Raw genomic sequence first — 14,465 nt, forward strand, 5'->3', positions numbered from 1 at the left:
CGTGTGGTAAATTTGCTTGGAAACTCAGCAGCCATCATTTTAACTACTGTTTTCTTTGCTTCCATTTCCTGTGGCAGTTGTATGGTTACATGAACATAATTTTATTACTGAGTTCCTGAGAGCAGTGAAGAAGTGTTTAAGGATTTTCAGACTAGCGATCTTTTCTGTTGCTACAGAACACTTATCATATAACAGGAAGAATAACAGTGAACTCACAAAATACTAATATTTGTATTGTCAGTGAATTGTGACCTAAGAATTTACAAATTAACTCCCTGAGATTTTTTAGGTCAATTGCAAATGCACTTGCAGAAATATTTATGGAAGATCAGGAACAGAAAAATGGGGAATCGCTTAATTAAATTCATATACAGATCACTTTTTTGTTTGAAATCTAACAGAAGAGCAGCTGTAGTTGTGCAGACCAAAGGTCCATTCAGCCCAACGCCCCGTTTTGAAGATGAGCTGTAGAACAAACTGGTAGAAGGAAGAGCACAAGCACTTGGCAAGCAGCTCCAGAGAGCACCCGCTAACATCTAGTGGTCTGAGATCCCTTCAGTTCTCAAGCTAGAAATGTCTATCATCTCTATGTTAAAGAGCTCTCTTTGGCTTCATGAATTTGCCCAATCTTTTAAGAGTCCTAATGTATTTAGATATTTACCTGTATGAAAACCATCCTATAATTTTGATTGTCCTTGTTGCCCTTCTCTGTACCCTTTACAGTTATCCTCAAACACTTTTTTAACTACTGCTGATCTTTTTTTTCACAGTACCATAACACAAAGATCTCATTCCCATGTAGTAAAGGTCAGTTTAGAGCATATTATTCCGTATGTAAAGCTAGAGTTGATTTTTTTCCCCCCAAAATGCATCACCTTACTTTTTCTACTTTGAATTTCACCTGCCATTTCCAGAGCCATCACAGAGTATCATGTGGTCTTTGCAATCAGTACTCCACTATGCACACTGTCATTTTTGAGATTTTTTTGTTCTGCAGGCCCCTGTAGGACTCACTGGTGTCCTGCCTCCTGGTGAAGACTGTTATTCTGTCTTGCCTGTTTCCTGTCTCCCACAGGTTCTTTCACCATGCAAGAAATTTCTGTCTTAACTTGTTAGTTTCTCTGGAGCCTTTGATGAGGGACCATGTTGATGCACATACATGCTGACTCCCTTCAGAGAATACATCCACAGGTTGGTATATCTCCTTTACATAATCTCTGTATGGTTTTCTCTTTTGTTTCATTATCTTTTTACTGACAATTTGATTTGAGGCAAATCTTCTGACACATGGCTATAAGGAAGTCTGCTGACATAGCATCTTTCCCAAGTATCCCCAGTGTGAACACAGATTTAAAAAAAAAAAAGAAAAAAAGAAAGATTTTCTGCTTATATATTAAGATCTCCTAAGGAAAGATCCCAGGTCTGATTCTCTGCACTCTCTGTTCATACCCAGGGTGGCAAAGTAGTCATATTTAAAATATATTACCTTGCACATTTTAGATAAGACCCAAACAAGTCCAGCACTTGAAAAATTACAGTGCCTGGCCATGATGAACTCTAATTTTTCTCCACAACCAGCTAAAATTCTTTGTTTGCATTAGTTTTTAATTTTCCATTCTGAGAGTAATTTGGTAGTTAAAATATTAACACAACTACAACCATCACCTATTTTGCATGGGTTTGTACTGGTTACACAGTGATATAACCCAAGCAATTTAGATGCAGTTACTCCCAACTGATGTCCTGCAAACACTAAGAATATGACTAACTTTACACATGTAAACTGCCACATGAATTTGAATAAAACTATTGAGTTTGTCAGCTTTTCTTTATCTTAAAATGAAGATTTCCAGCTGACTTAAAAATGTTAAGCTTTTGTGTAGTCAAATTACTTTGGACATAATTAATTATGGTTTGCAGAACCATTGTTAGAACTATTTTCAGGGTCAGATTACATGGTATGTCTGTGATTAAATTACATCAAACATAATAAGATTCAATCAAGGAGGCTTTTGAATTGCTGTGCCTGTTTGCCAGGTCCCACATGTCAAAGCTGCAGGTATATGAGAGAACTTCACTGCGTTATATAAAATTCCCAAAGACCCTTTTGCCGTATTTCAAGGAGTGTCCTCTGAAGATTATACTATAAATCTGAAGACCAAATATCTTCTTTTCCAAATATCTTTGCTTTTATGGCTTGAAGTGCCAGATGGATAAGCTAAATGTATTCTCTTTCAATGGTCAGTGCAAAGTATGCCAAAACAGGTAAATGCAGCAAGGAGTTTTCCAAAGAACGTAAGAAATTATGATACCCTAGAGCCTATGTACAGTAGTCTAGTACTACAGAGGTAAAAATGAGTGGATTTTCAATTCAGGGATCTTATCTGGCACATTTCACCCTACGGTGCCTCACAGGTTTGTAGCTAAAACAATCTGTTTCCCTTCGTTTGATAACTTCTGAAAAATATGCCTTTGTGTGCTTTTCTCTACACATTATAAAGCTTGATGAAACCTTAAGATTACAGCAAGGTTTTGAGGGGACTTCTTATTAACACCTGTACTACTTTGATATGCATTGCAATTGTAAACAAGAGCGTGTATGCTGTAGGATCAGTTTGAGGAATAAATTTATTTTGGTTTTAAGATGGAGAAAACAAAAAGGTAATAAAATCCATTTTGGTTTCTTATTTTAATACTCTTTGTGAAAGGAAATACTACCAATAGATGGCACTGTGGTTCTGTGACTCAGGAGTTATTTATGTCTGTGCAACTGTGCAATGCTATTTATTTATGCTGCTTATTAATTTTAATCTTATAGTGCTACTTCTTAGTGAAATTAATTTAATTGGCTTATTACTATTGCAAGTACGTTGTTTCTGAGACTGAAATGTTTTAAGCTGTATGTACTTACCCAAAGAGTATACCTTTTTAGTAGAAGAATGGCTGTCCTTAGAAAAAGAGAATGATTGCAGTGGCTCATTTTGGACCAGTTTACTGAGATAGTTAAATTCTGCAACATGCTCTTTCTCTTTGTCCAGCAAGGTATTTAAAATGACTTTAGCCTTCAGCAGACATTGCACTGTGACTATATATGGGAGAAATTAAACCAAACCAAAATAACTACTTAAAACAAACCTCCAGTTTATAAAACAACTGATGGCATTTAAATATTTTAATCTGCTTTACTAGCAGTGGGATCTGACAAAACAATAAAGCATTGGAACACCATTGTACATTAACATTACAAAATACAGCAAACGTTTTTCTCTATGTATTTACATAAGCAAACATGTAGGTATTCAAAATAGAATGCATCTCACCGTCTGGCAATAATTACATAAATACAGTGCATGGTTGGCTGGATGGGATAGATACATAGGATTTTTTACCCTGAAGTGTATAAAGGATGCACACCAGCTTAGGAGATACATGGTGAGCTTCATGTCTTTGGACATTTTTCAGATGCAGTCTTAACAGTAATAAAATGTTGATCTACTTGAAAAATTGTTCATTAAAACATTTTTTTCAGACAAAACGGGTTTTTTGGATGCAGATATGACAGACTGACTCAGCATGCTTTTCCTGTAAGGTAGGGGAAGGCCCTAACCTCTGAGCTAGTTTGTGTGAATGTCTTCTTTTTTTTGCCTGGAAAATTACAAAAGTTTCCATTCCAGTCTGATGCATAATGAAAACACTCACATTTTTTTGCAAGATGGAAGTGTTGCTCTGAAGCTGGTCATACTAAACCGTAGTGTTCATCCCAAGCGTGGGCCCAGTGCTATAAATCCTGGTTTAAAACGGCTGAACTTTGTCATCTGTCTGCAGTATAATGACCCTGTTAATTTCTATCTGCTGATGAACGACCTCCCGCAGATCTGGCATGGTGGGTAGAACAAATTCAGACGCTGACTCTGTCATCCTCACTAAGGCAAACCACACAAAAATCTATTAACATTTTGGTGCAAGGTGGCAGAATCAGGCCTCGCCAAACTGTCAAAGATGTCCATAAAGAGCTGGAGATATTGGTCTTTATCTGCTGTGCATTCTTGGCTTTGAGAGGCTTCTTAGGCAAAAGCTACTGATCACTCAGCAAAACCACCTATCTGAGTGCTCACAGAATTAAAATGTCAGGCACCAGACATCTCTGCTTCTAAGCAAAAAATAGGTGTTATGTTACCTCCAGCTGTCAATTAAAGAAATGCTGTCAAGTCTCTTAGGTCCAAAACATAGGTTTTATTTTAATAAGCTGGAAAAAAATTATTGTTCAGAGTCATCTTCTAATGAGACATCAAGCAAGTAATTGAAACCCTCTCTGTTTGTAGTGAAACATTCCCTGTCAGTATTTGCAACCTGAGCAATTTGACATTGTGAAAGAAGAACAGAAGGTGAAATGAAAGAGAAACGGGGCGCTGATTTGCTCTGCCACGTGGGCGAAATGCAGACGGAAAGTGGAGAGCATAAGCAGTGAACGTTAAATGCTCAGTAACAGTTTATCAAGCGCAAGCTGGTGAAGGAGACTGCACAGACCAGCAACCAGGCCCTCAGGAGTTTTGGGAGGAACTGATCCTGGGAGAGGTGCGGGGTGCCATGTATGTCATACAGTATGCAGGCAGGCTCTGCTCCCCGGCACAAATGGGCAACAGGGCCCGAGCTGTCTGTCCTGTCTGCTTCTTTCTCTTGCCAGAGGCCAGAGACGCTTGCATCAAGATGGGCACAAATTGCACAAAACATGGCAATTCCCTCCACTGGAGGAAGCATCTGTGTTTCCCCTCACACACAGGGTTAGAGACCTTCAATCCTGTGTCAGTATTCATCATATGAAGGCAATCTGGTTGGGTGGCAGATCCTGAGCCTCAGACCTCTACTCACGAAAGACCTGTGGTTTTACTACTGCTTATTTCTTCCCTGGAGTGCCCATTCCCAAGGGTAAATCCTCAAAACCATCACTCCAGTTGTGGAGTGGAGACATCTGGACACCAGGAGATACCTGAATACCCTGTTTTGTGGGATGCCCTGGACCACTTGTGCTCCATCAGTGCTCCATCCCTTGCCTGGCTGGCCTGTGTGATACAAGCTGGCCATTGTCTTTAGCTCAAACCCCCTGATTTAGGGTCTATATCAAAGTCATCAGGAAACAGTGGAAAGTCACTGCTCCCACGTACTGCTATGGTGGTCCTCATGCTCAGCTGCGTTTAGCAGATTCCCCCTGACATCCCTTCTGTGCCTGTGTGGCACCCCTCACACGGCACTGTGTGGGAGCAGGCTGTGCACAGGGAGGCAGGAGCAGCAAGTTCATTTTTCTTTCTGCTGAAGCTGTTCAGTTTGGTTGTGCTGATCAAGCATACCCAAGCCAGAGAGACCATATAAACCAGCTCAGTGAGCACAGCATTTATACCACTTGATTTATCAGGTGATCCTAAATTCCCAGTTTTGGGGAGAAAATCTTTAATGGCCACGAGCCGATGGATGACGTGCATGGCATCGCTGCAATGGGACTACAGCACGACACTTTGACCCAGGCGTGGAGGCTGGGGACTGTGGAGTGAGTCAGTGTCACCATGTGCATGCAGAGCTCCTGTGTGACCTGTGCATGGTGGGTCTGACCTATCCCAGGTTGGAGGAAACGGCTCATAAAACTGGCAGATTTAGTTATCATCCTGGCAAGAGAACAATAAAAGCAGTTCCTCGGAAATCAGCCAAATACCCAGCCAAGTTTTAAGTCCTCTTCTACCACAGATCAGTATTTTAAGCTAAAAGTCTTCCTCTTCCAAAGACCCCCAGCTGGTAGGCTAGAATCAGGTTCAGTTTCTCCCTGTCTCTTTCTTTGCCTTAATAGAAATTTAATTAGTCTGTGAAAACTGAACGACTTCAAGAGAAGGACTGATGAAGGCATCAGAGTTTGGCTTCTGGGTAGGCAGTGGTTTTTACGGAGGGGACAGGATCTGAAACTGGAATACATCCTGCTTCTGATGATTATGGCTGCAAAATTCATGGAACGAACCAAATGCTTGGATTTAGGTTTTGCAGGTGGATGCAACATTTATATTTCTGCTCTCCAGCAGAGCTCCACTGGCTTCAGTGTAATTGTCTATGATGCCCAAAAGGAAACAGTTTCACGACTAGGCATGTCTGTCAAGCAATGTATTTGATGTTCTTTATGATGTAATGTATACTGCCCTTGGAGCTATGCAGGTGAAATACAGTGCCGCTTATAAGTCCTGTTATTTTTCAAGTGGGCCCCATTTGCCCATACATATTTCATTAAGGCTGAGTCCTAATAGTGCAAGCTACCTACTGTTCCTGAGCAATCTACTATAACAGCAAAACAGGGAAAACAATTTTGAGCAACTAACAGTTTTCTAATAATTCCGGCTCTACAAGCCCTAAAACAAAACCAGAAGGACAACTTCATAATGGCCCTTTTAACCAAAGAGAAATTATGAGAGAGGATCTGCTGCAACCTTTTACCGAAGGCTTTACTCATGCAAAACTTCCACTGGCATTACTTAAATCAGACTCTGCTGGAATCGAATAGAGGCATGGATGTGGAATCGTTCCTGAAATTATTTAGCAATGTTGTGCCTGATTTTCCACTCTTCTCTCATTTCAATTCCCTGTCAACACCAGTGGGAAGGAGCAGGGAATCAAGCCCAATAATTACTTGAAAAAATTACTTTCAAGTTTTAAGCTGAACAGATGAAACTTTTTGAATGGAAATAAAATACAAGACATGAAATAAAGATTACAAATGGTGGTAGAAACAAAGGATAATTCAAGTGTAATTTACCTTTGAAGATTGCTAATTTAAACTATAGAACGAGTGGCAGAAAAGCCCAGTAACATTTCAGAATGGTCGGTCAGAAGAAAAAAATAGCCATAAAAACACTGTTACCAAAATGTCCATATAATTAATCTATACAGGTTTTAATAGATTTTTCTTTAATACTTTAAAATTTATTTTAAATATATATTAGCAAATGAACCATCATTTTATTTAAAATTCCGTAAAGTGCTCATTCAGTTAATGGTAACAAAATTCCACTGTAGCAAGACAAACTAGCTGGAGCCTATTCTGCGAGGACATCAAAGGACAGCTTAGCTTTCATTTGCAAAGAGAAAAGAAATGCGTAGGTTTCTTCACAGCCCATGTTTTAATACCAGAAATTGCCTTTTTTTTCTTTAAGAAATATATCCTTTAGAATATTAAAAAAATAAGTTTAATAAAGCCTGTTTAAAACAGCCAAAGTACTGTATGAAAAAAAATTGCACATTTGATGCCATTTCAACCCTGCTTTTCATCCACAGGATAATATGAGGAGTATGTGATGTTATTGGAGGGTCTCTTGAACAGGGCTGATTTTCCCAAGCTGTCAGAGCTTCTCACAGCCAGGTGAAATTTCCAGCGTACGCACGGTGGTTGTCACGGCAGCTGCTGACCATCACACACCACTAACCTTTTCGTTTGCTGGGCTGATGCTTCCCTTGGAGGTACCATCCAAATGATGTACTCCTATTGTGACCATTGAATAATCCTTAGCCATAATTTTTGCCTCTTTTTTCAAACTCTTCATTTGTGCTAGCTGGAGCTGGCTGGAATTATATGCAAGTGCTGGGATAGTGTTCACTAAAATCAGCTGGAAAGGTTTCTTCTCCTCCTTGTAGCGACACTGAATGTAACGAGAGAAAGCTGAGCGGTAGGTTTTATTGAACAATGTATATACGAGTGGGTTGACAGCCGAAGAAAGGTAGCCAATCCAAACAAATACATTAAGTAGTCCCCCAATGATGTCTTGGTTGCATGACTCCTTGCAAATTACGGCCATCACATTGGTGATGAAAAATGGGCACCACATCACAACAAACAGAAAGAAGACAATGCCAAGAACCTTGGAAGCCTTCTGCTCATTGCTGATGGATTGCATGGTTCTTCTCCCAGAAGTTGCCACGTCTCTGTTTAAAGAGCGCTGAAAGAGTTTCTCTGAGGACAAGGAACTCTGAGGGAGGAAGCTAAATGAAGCAAACTTGGTCTTTGGTCCAATGTCATTCACGCATAGTGTAGCTTCCTTCTGCAGCGACTTGATAGTTAAAAAGTAGGTGACCACCATGATGGTTAGAGGGATGAAGAATGCCACAAAAGAGCCTACTAGGACAAAATTGTCATCCACAAGTAAGCAGCTGTGTTTCTTAAACACTTTGGAGTCATCTTGTAGTCCAAAGACAGGTATAGGCATGGAGATACCTGAAGGTGGATTAGAGGAAGAAGAGGTTAAACACAATAATAAAAAACACCATTTCCAATCTCCAGGAAAAAATAAACAGAACACTCGTAGCTATACACAGATCATTTCTTAAAGAATAAATGGTTATAGGACACAAATGAACACTAACAGATAGAGCCACAATTCATAGTCGTCCCAAAGCAAACTGAATTTACAATGGGAAAGGAAAAATATTGTGTGCCATGTTTCAGCAGCAGCATGATGCTAGTCCTATTCTTGTGACTTTTTACTGGGGCTACACTAAGAAAAGATGCTCTGTGAAACGTTGGTCTTGCAGATGTTGAATTTCAGGAATTAAGCTGTGGTCTGCCAGGCTCTGGCATTTGTGCTGTCACCACCTTTACAGGGTCCCAGCAAAGAAGGGCAGGGGAAGAGCAGCACTGGTGTTACACGGGATTGTGCAGTTGCTCTAATCTGAATTCTCTCTCTTCTTCAAAAAAACCTTGGCCACAGGTAGAACACACTTGCCTCCATCCAACTGTCCCATGACAACTGGTAGCAACAAAAGCATAACTCCTTATATTCTTGCATCTTGGGCCCCCTGTAGTGATCTCCAGACTTGCTCCTTTGTTCCTGCCACCTTGGCAAAGGCTTTTATCAACTATGATCAAGATATTATGTCTTTCTTTTCTGGGGTGGCTTAAGAGTGGTCTTGGGCTGTTTTTCATAAGAGGATTAAAAGTGTTCTGGGTACTGGTTTCTGACTAGGCTGTGAAATACTGATTTTGGGAGAAAAGATAAATTTTTATCGTAGGTCTGAGAGTAATCTTTCATTGGGTCTTTTTCTTTTCTCCCTGTAATCTCCATACATTCGACACAGTCTAAATACTAAAAAAACTTCCCATGGCAACGGCCAGAGGAACGATGGGGACAAATTAAGCACTGAGAGACACCAATATGAGGCAGCCTGAGATGTGGTTCACCCTGCAGGACTGCAAAGGTCCCTTCATGGTATTGCCAACTGCTACAGGCTGCCCTCTCAATGCACAGCCCCGAAGGCAACAGCAGCCGTGCAGACTTTGTCTTCCCCTGGAGCACGTGCTGCGTCCTTGCCCTGTCATCACGAGGCCAGGTGATGAAGTCCGTTCTCCTTGGACTGCTCTGTCTGATTCAAGCCCACTCAGCCATTTCCTCAGGGACTTCTGCAAATGCTGCTAGTGTCTGAGCAAAATCAAACAGCTGCTGTCTCTTTGGTTGTTGGTTCGGGGTTTTTTTCAATATCTGTCTCCTCCCCTCCCCCCAGATGGATGCTGTCTCTCCAAGAAAGGCAATGTTCAGACAGCAAAAGGGATGATGTGCTGTGAAGACAGCAAAAGGAGTTGTGAAGCAGGGAGCGATAATGCAGCCCTGTTTGTATAAAAGCAGCTAGGAGTCTGACCCCTGTGGAAAGTTATCATAATCTGGGAGCTTCAGTCCCCTTTGCATCTTTGAACAGAAATCCCAGAGTTGTATTTGGTTTCTGAGGAAGAAAAAATTAATTAGAGAAGAATTTCTTATGATGTGAGGATGATGCTGTGCCCTACCTTGTCCCGTGTGTGCCCAAGAATATCCTTACTGGTTCACAGATGAGTCCTGAAACTCATCCTCTCAACATCAGCATTTCAATGGTACCTCCCTCTACCTCCCTTCCTTTCCCTTCTTCCCACTTGGGTGCTTAGACTGGGAGCCCTTTAAAAGCACAGGCAGTCTTGTCATTTCACACATTTCCAGTGCCCAGCATAACAGCTCCAGTCCTAGAGGGAGGCTGTGGAGTCCAGGCACAGTACAAAATAATAATAACAACAGTAATAATAATATTTGACTATTATTATTCTCTTAAAACATTCCATTCTTTTGGTGCTTCTGGAGCTTCTACAAAGCTCTTTATTTTTCTAACACCACTGCTCTTCATTTTTCTAACAACACTGTAGCTTATTTTATCTGCACAGCTTTGAACTGAGTCATGGCAATGCTTTGGGCCAGTTTACAAAAGTGGCGTTCTTATCTGCCCAGGGCAGAAGCTGGTGGAGAGCCTGCGGTATTGCCCTTTCCCTTTCTGCTGCACAAGCCCTAAATGCTTGAGCTTGGGCTATGAGAAGCCAGTGGGTGAGGTGCAAACTCACACAGTGTGTGGCAGCTCCTGGGCCGAGCTGATGGAAACCTGCAGTGACTCCGGGAAAGCTGCTGCCTCAAAAGGGCCGAGTCAGCCCGACTGACAGCATGGAGGGAGAGGTCACCTGCCAGAGCCACATAGCCCAGCCACGGCCGAGTGATCTGGGGTGCCGAACACCTCCAGGGAAATGGGGAATGCTTGGAAGTTCCTTTCCTTTTTTGGATGAGTTGAAGGGATACTGAAGGCACCCAGTGCTTCCCAGCATTACACTTCAGCTGCATGAAGACACCGCACTAGTCAGAGCAATACCACAGGTTCCCCGTCCGGTTCTGCCCTGTACTGATAACAGCAGGGCTGTTTTTTCATTTAATTCAAAGACCCAGTGTGAGCTGCAGAGATAAAATAAACAATGGTATCGACAGAGTAAAAAGATGCCTTTCATCACTGCAGACCTTATGGTTCAGCTGCATCAGGAGGCATGGGAGGAGAGGCAGCAGCACTAGAAAGAAGAAAATTTTAGTGTAATTGCAAGCTTTTTCAAGTAAAAGGCCAAAGTCAGTTACAACTCCTCACCCAAAATACAAGGGCAGCAATTCCCCACCTGCTTTGTTTTGTTGTTAGCAGTTTCTGGAGACTGGCATCTAAATCCAGATTTCTGGCTTTAAAAAATGGAAATGAACTTCAGCTCGTAGCTGGAGTTTCCACATTCCCTTGTCATTCCTTTAACAGGTGCAAAAGTGCTGTTCACAGCAGAGCTGTAGCAGGCACTGCTAGTCATGTGAGTTTTTCTGAATGACCGTTCCGGGCATGTTTCCCCTATAGCCACGGGTAACTGGCCTGTATACAGTTTGAAAATACCAGAGGTACCACGGTTTGGTAGCAGAGCACACTGACAGCTGTAACCTGCTTTTTGTGTACACCCCAGTTCAGCTGATGCAGGGGATCCCACAAATGACATTGTGGCATTCCTGCATGGAATAAATTAACTTCCAGCCCAAATCTCTCTTTTTATATCTCTATAGGGACTAAACTTATTGCTCCCCTCCCCAAAGGAACAGAGTTTGTCCCTCTTCCACAGGTAGCTTCTGGCTTCTGTAGCATGAAGATAGCAAATCCCAGAGAGGACAAAGGGACCAAATTCAAAGGCAGTCATGTTTAAACTGTAAATAAAGGAACTTCCATGTGCAACCCACGTCCACTATTTTGATAGGATTTTTAGGAAGCATCACACATGGCCAAGAATGTCACCCACATGTCACTCGCGTTTGGTCAAGATCAAGCTTGTCCTGTAGACACATAACAAAAAGTCCCGATCTAAGCTGTATTCGCATTATTGCAGCTGACTGAATTCATTCTTTAAAGATCGAAGCTGACCTATCTATTTCTCCTTGATGATTTGGATGTATAATTTCTTGCTGGTTTTATTGTCCTTGCTTTCCAGCTCCCTGCTCTTGGTGACTGTGGATGTTTAAGAAGACACAGGCTGTGCCTGTGTCAAGAGAAGAAAACCAGCTTCACAAGAAAGGATCATGCAGAGCTACCAGGGGGGGACAAGCAGGTATTTGGCAAATGGACCATGTGCAAACGGTAGATCTGGAGGAAAAACCTGGCAGGGCTGTAAGAGAACAGCTATTCCATGCTCTGCCCATTCCGTGTCCCTGGCCCCCACTAGCTCAAGGGCAGTCTGGAAAAAGTCTTGATATCCCCTGAGTGCTTTTTTATGGTTTATCTTTGCTTCCAAATCAAACTAAGCTGAGGCACAAGGAAGCACGCAGCACAGAATGAGAGCATCCATTCAAGCACTGGAGGTACATTAGCCACTGCATTTCCAGTTGATATTCCCACTTATATCAGAACATTTTCCCTTGCGGACAAACCCTAAATATTACATTCCTCTGGTAGAAAGTGGTTTATTTATATAGCTTGATTTATACACAGGTGGCTGTTTCAAACTCTATGGACTTTAATAAACCGCAAAACAGAACCCAAACAATAAAGATGAGTAATAAATCCTGCATTAAACCTCAAGCATTTGGGCACAACTTCGGAATGACAAAAGGCTCTTGAAAACATCAAAGGTTAAGAAGTAAAGCAATGGCATCCTTCTTGTTCTCTCAAAAAGCCTGGTAAAATTGACGAAGGTTGATTTAGTGGTACACATTGCTGGCTTGCAAATCTTCAGAGGTATACAGCAGCCATAAAACCACTTTAACTGGACGGGTAAACTGGGTTTGCAGCTGCCTTGAGCAGCTGAGACTATCAATGAATCAAAGACAGGATTTACAATATGACCTATATCAGGAGCCGGAGTTTAGCAACAGCTACTTATGCGCTTTCACTTAAATATCCGCAGAAGAGCCGCTCAGTCTGGCTCCTTGTCTCTGCTTGGCGTGTGGCACTCACCGTTATGGGAGTCACTGTTTCCCAGACCTGCAAACACTTAGCTGATTTCTGCATGCACCTGAAAATGTTATTTCCCAACTGACTCATTTCCAGTCATGACAAACCTCTCATGTTATAATTTTGTTGCTACCCAAATAGCGCCAGCCACATTGCCAGTAGCAAGGTTGTGCAGTTTGCTGATGGGTGGCAGTGCAGAAGCAGAAATTTCCACCTGGGGAGAGGGGATTTTGAAAAGCTCTGGGTGGTTTGGGAATCACCATCTGAGGCTGCATCTAGTTAGCATGAAGTTAAAAAACTTCTGCCTTTCCTAGTCAGCATGGCAGTGTCCCCAAAATCCTAGGCTAGAGTTTCTCCTCACATATGAGACAAGCATGGACCTCTTCCCTAGCAGCAGGTGTGCGTGTTGGTATGGGCAGAAGTGGGTGAGGAGCTTTCTCTCACAAATCCCCACCTAATATTTGCTTTCAGATGGATTTCCTTGAGAGCTAAGTGAATCGCAGTGCTGGTGGAGCATCGTCTCCCTTCTGCATCCCAGCGGCACCATCCTCCCAGGACTGAAGTCAGAGCAGGTCCAGGCAGTTTCCTTATCACTGTCTATAGGCCAAATTTATTTTTTTATTCGAGGGCACCCACAGAGCTGGTTTTCTGTATCTTTCCCTTGGAACACTTTATTTGGTCACACATGTTCTATTTAATACAACTGAAAGGAAAGCTACTTTATATTTAACTTCACATAGCGGGTGCCAGGTAATACTCAGATTATTCTATAAATTTTGAAATGGCTTTGTTCTTGGCAGCTCAGAAAATCTTTAAGAAAACATATTATTTAGCCTAGTAGGAGATATATTCAATTCTTTTTATGTGAGAAAATGACTGTAAATGATCATTTATAATAATATAATGCTGTAAATTGGCTATTTCACTTTAGAAAAACAAAATCAGAAAAGTCTCAGTGTCTTCCTGATATGTTTCTCATTTATGTCCTCAGTCCTGAAGCCTGTTTCTTACAAGAACAGAGATATGTGTCTCCAAATTAATTTGTAGGACTGTTATAATAAATTAAATAGAAACAGAATTAGAGGAGCATTACAGGGAGGACAGAAGAATAAATGAAGGACGGTTGCCCTTTGTTGACCCAACTGATTAGAAACCCAGGGCTCCAGGGTGGGCTGAGTTATGAGAGGAAACCAGTGATGGAGTCGCTTATTGCTTTGGTATAATCCTGCTCCCTTACAAAATGTGCATGCAGCCCTGTTTCCTAGTGGCAGCAAAATCCAAGAGCAGGAAGCAGTTTCTTTGCTCTCGGCTTTAAGTGCTATTCCTGCCTACACACACCTCAGATACCCTTTCTTAGCTGTGCTGCAGGACTTGTTTACAGCGGTTCTGTGTCCTTCGTGTCTGCTTGTTCTTGTTTCCTTGCTGGATTTTCCAGTCTTTCTGAGTATCTGAGGAAGGCACAATCTTTTGCATAGCAATTTTCAGTGGAGCCTCTCCACCAAGACAGCCTTTGCTTTTCAACTAGTGACATTATCTTTAGTTTGGGCAGAGGCTTCTACCAAGGTGCTTATTGGCTTCTCACAGCTATCTCAAATCCAGAGAACTTGTTATCCCTCTGTGTAATATGATTACCCAGTCACTAAAGGGACTAACAGAGCCATATAGAAGTCTACACTTACCAAATAGCTAGAAAG

General features: G+C 41.7%; 1 protein-coding gene across 2 annotated transcripts in view; it reads right to left on the reverse strand.

The window, feature by feature from the left end:
- Positions 1-3,167: 3,167 nt before the first annotated feature.
- HTR2A (5-hydroxytryptamine receptor 2A) overlaps positions 3,168-14,465 on the reverse strand; it is a 31,566-nt gene continuing 20,268 nt past the window's right edge. For both annotated transcript variants that reach the window (XM_072850206.1, XM_072850205.1), the window contains exon 4: positions 3,168-8,239. In XM_072850206.1, coding sequence (XP_072706307.1) covers positions 7,440-8,239 — 800 coding nt within the window. In that variant the 3' untranslated portion in view covers positions 3,168-7,439. The remainder of the gene's footprint in view (positions 8,240-14,465) is intronic.

The sequence above is a fragment of the Ciconia boyciana genome, chromosome 1, assembly GCF_034638445.1.
Source record: "Ciconia boyciana chromosome 1, ASM3463844v1, whole genome shotgun sequence".
Classification (NCBI taxonomy): domain Eukaryota; kingdom Metazoa; phylum Chordata; class Aves; order Ciconiiformes; family Ciconiidae; genus Ciconia; species Ciconia boyciana.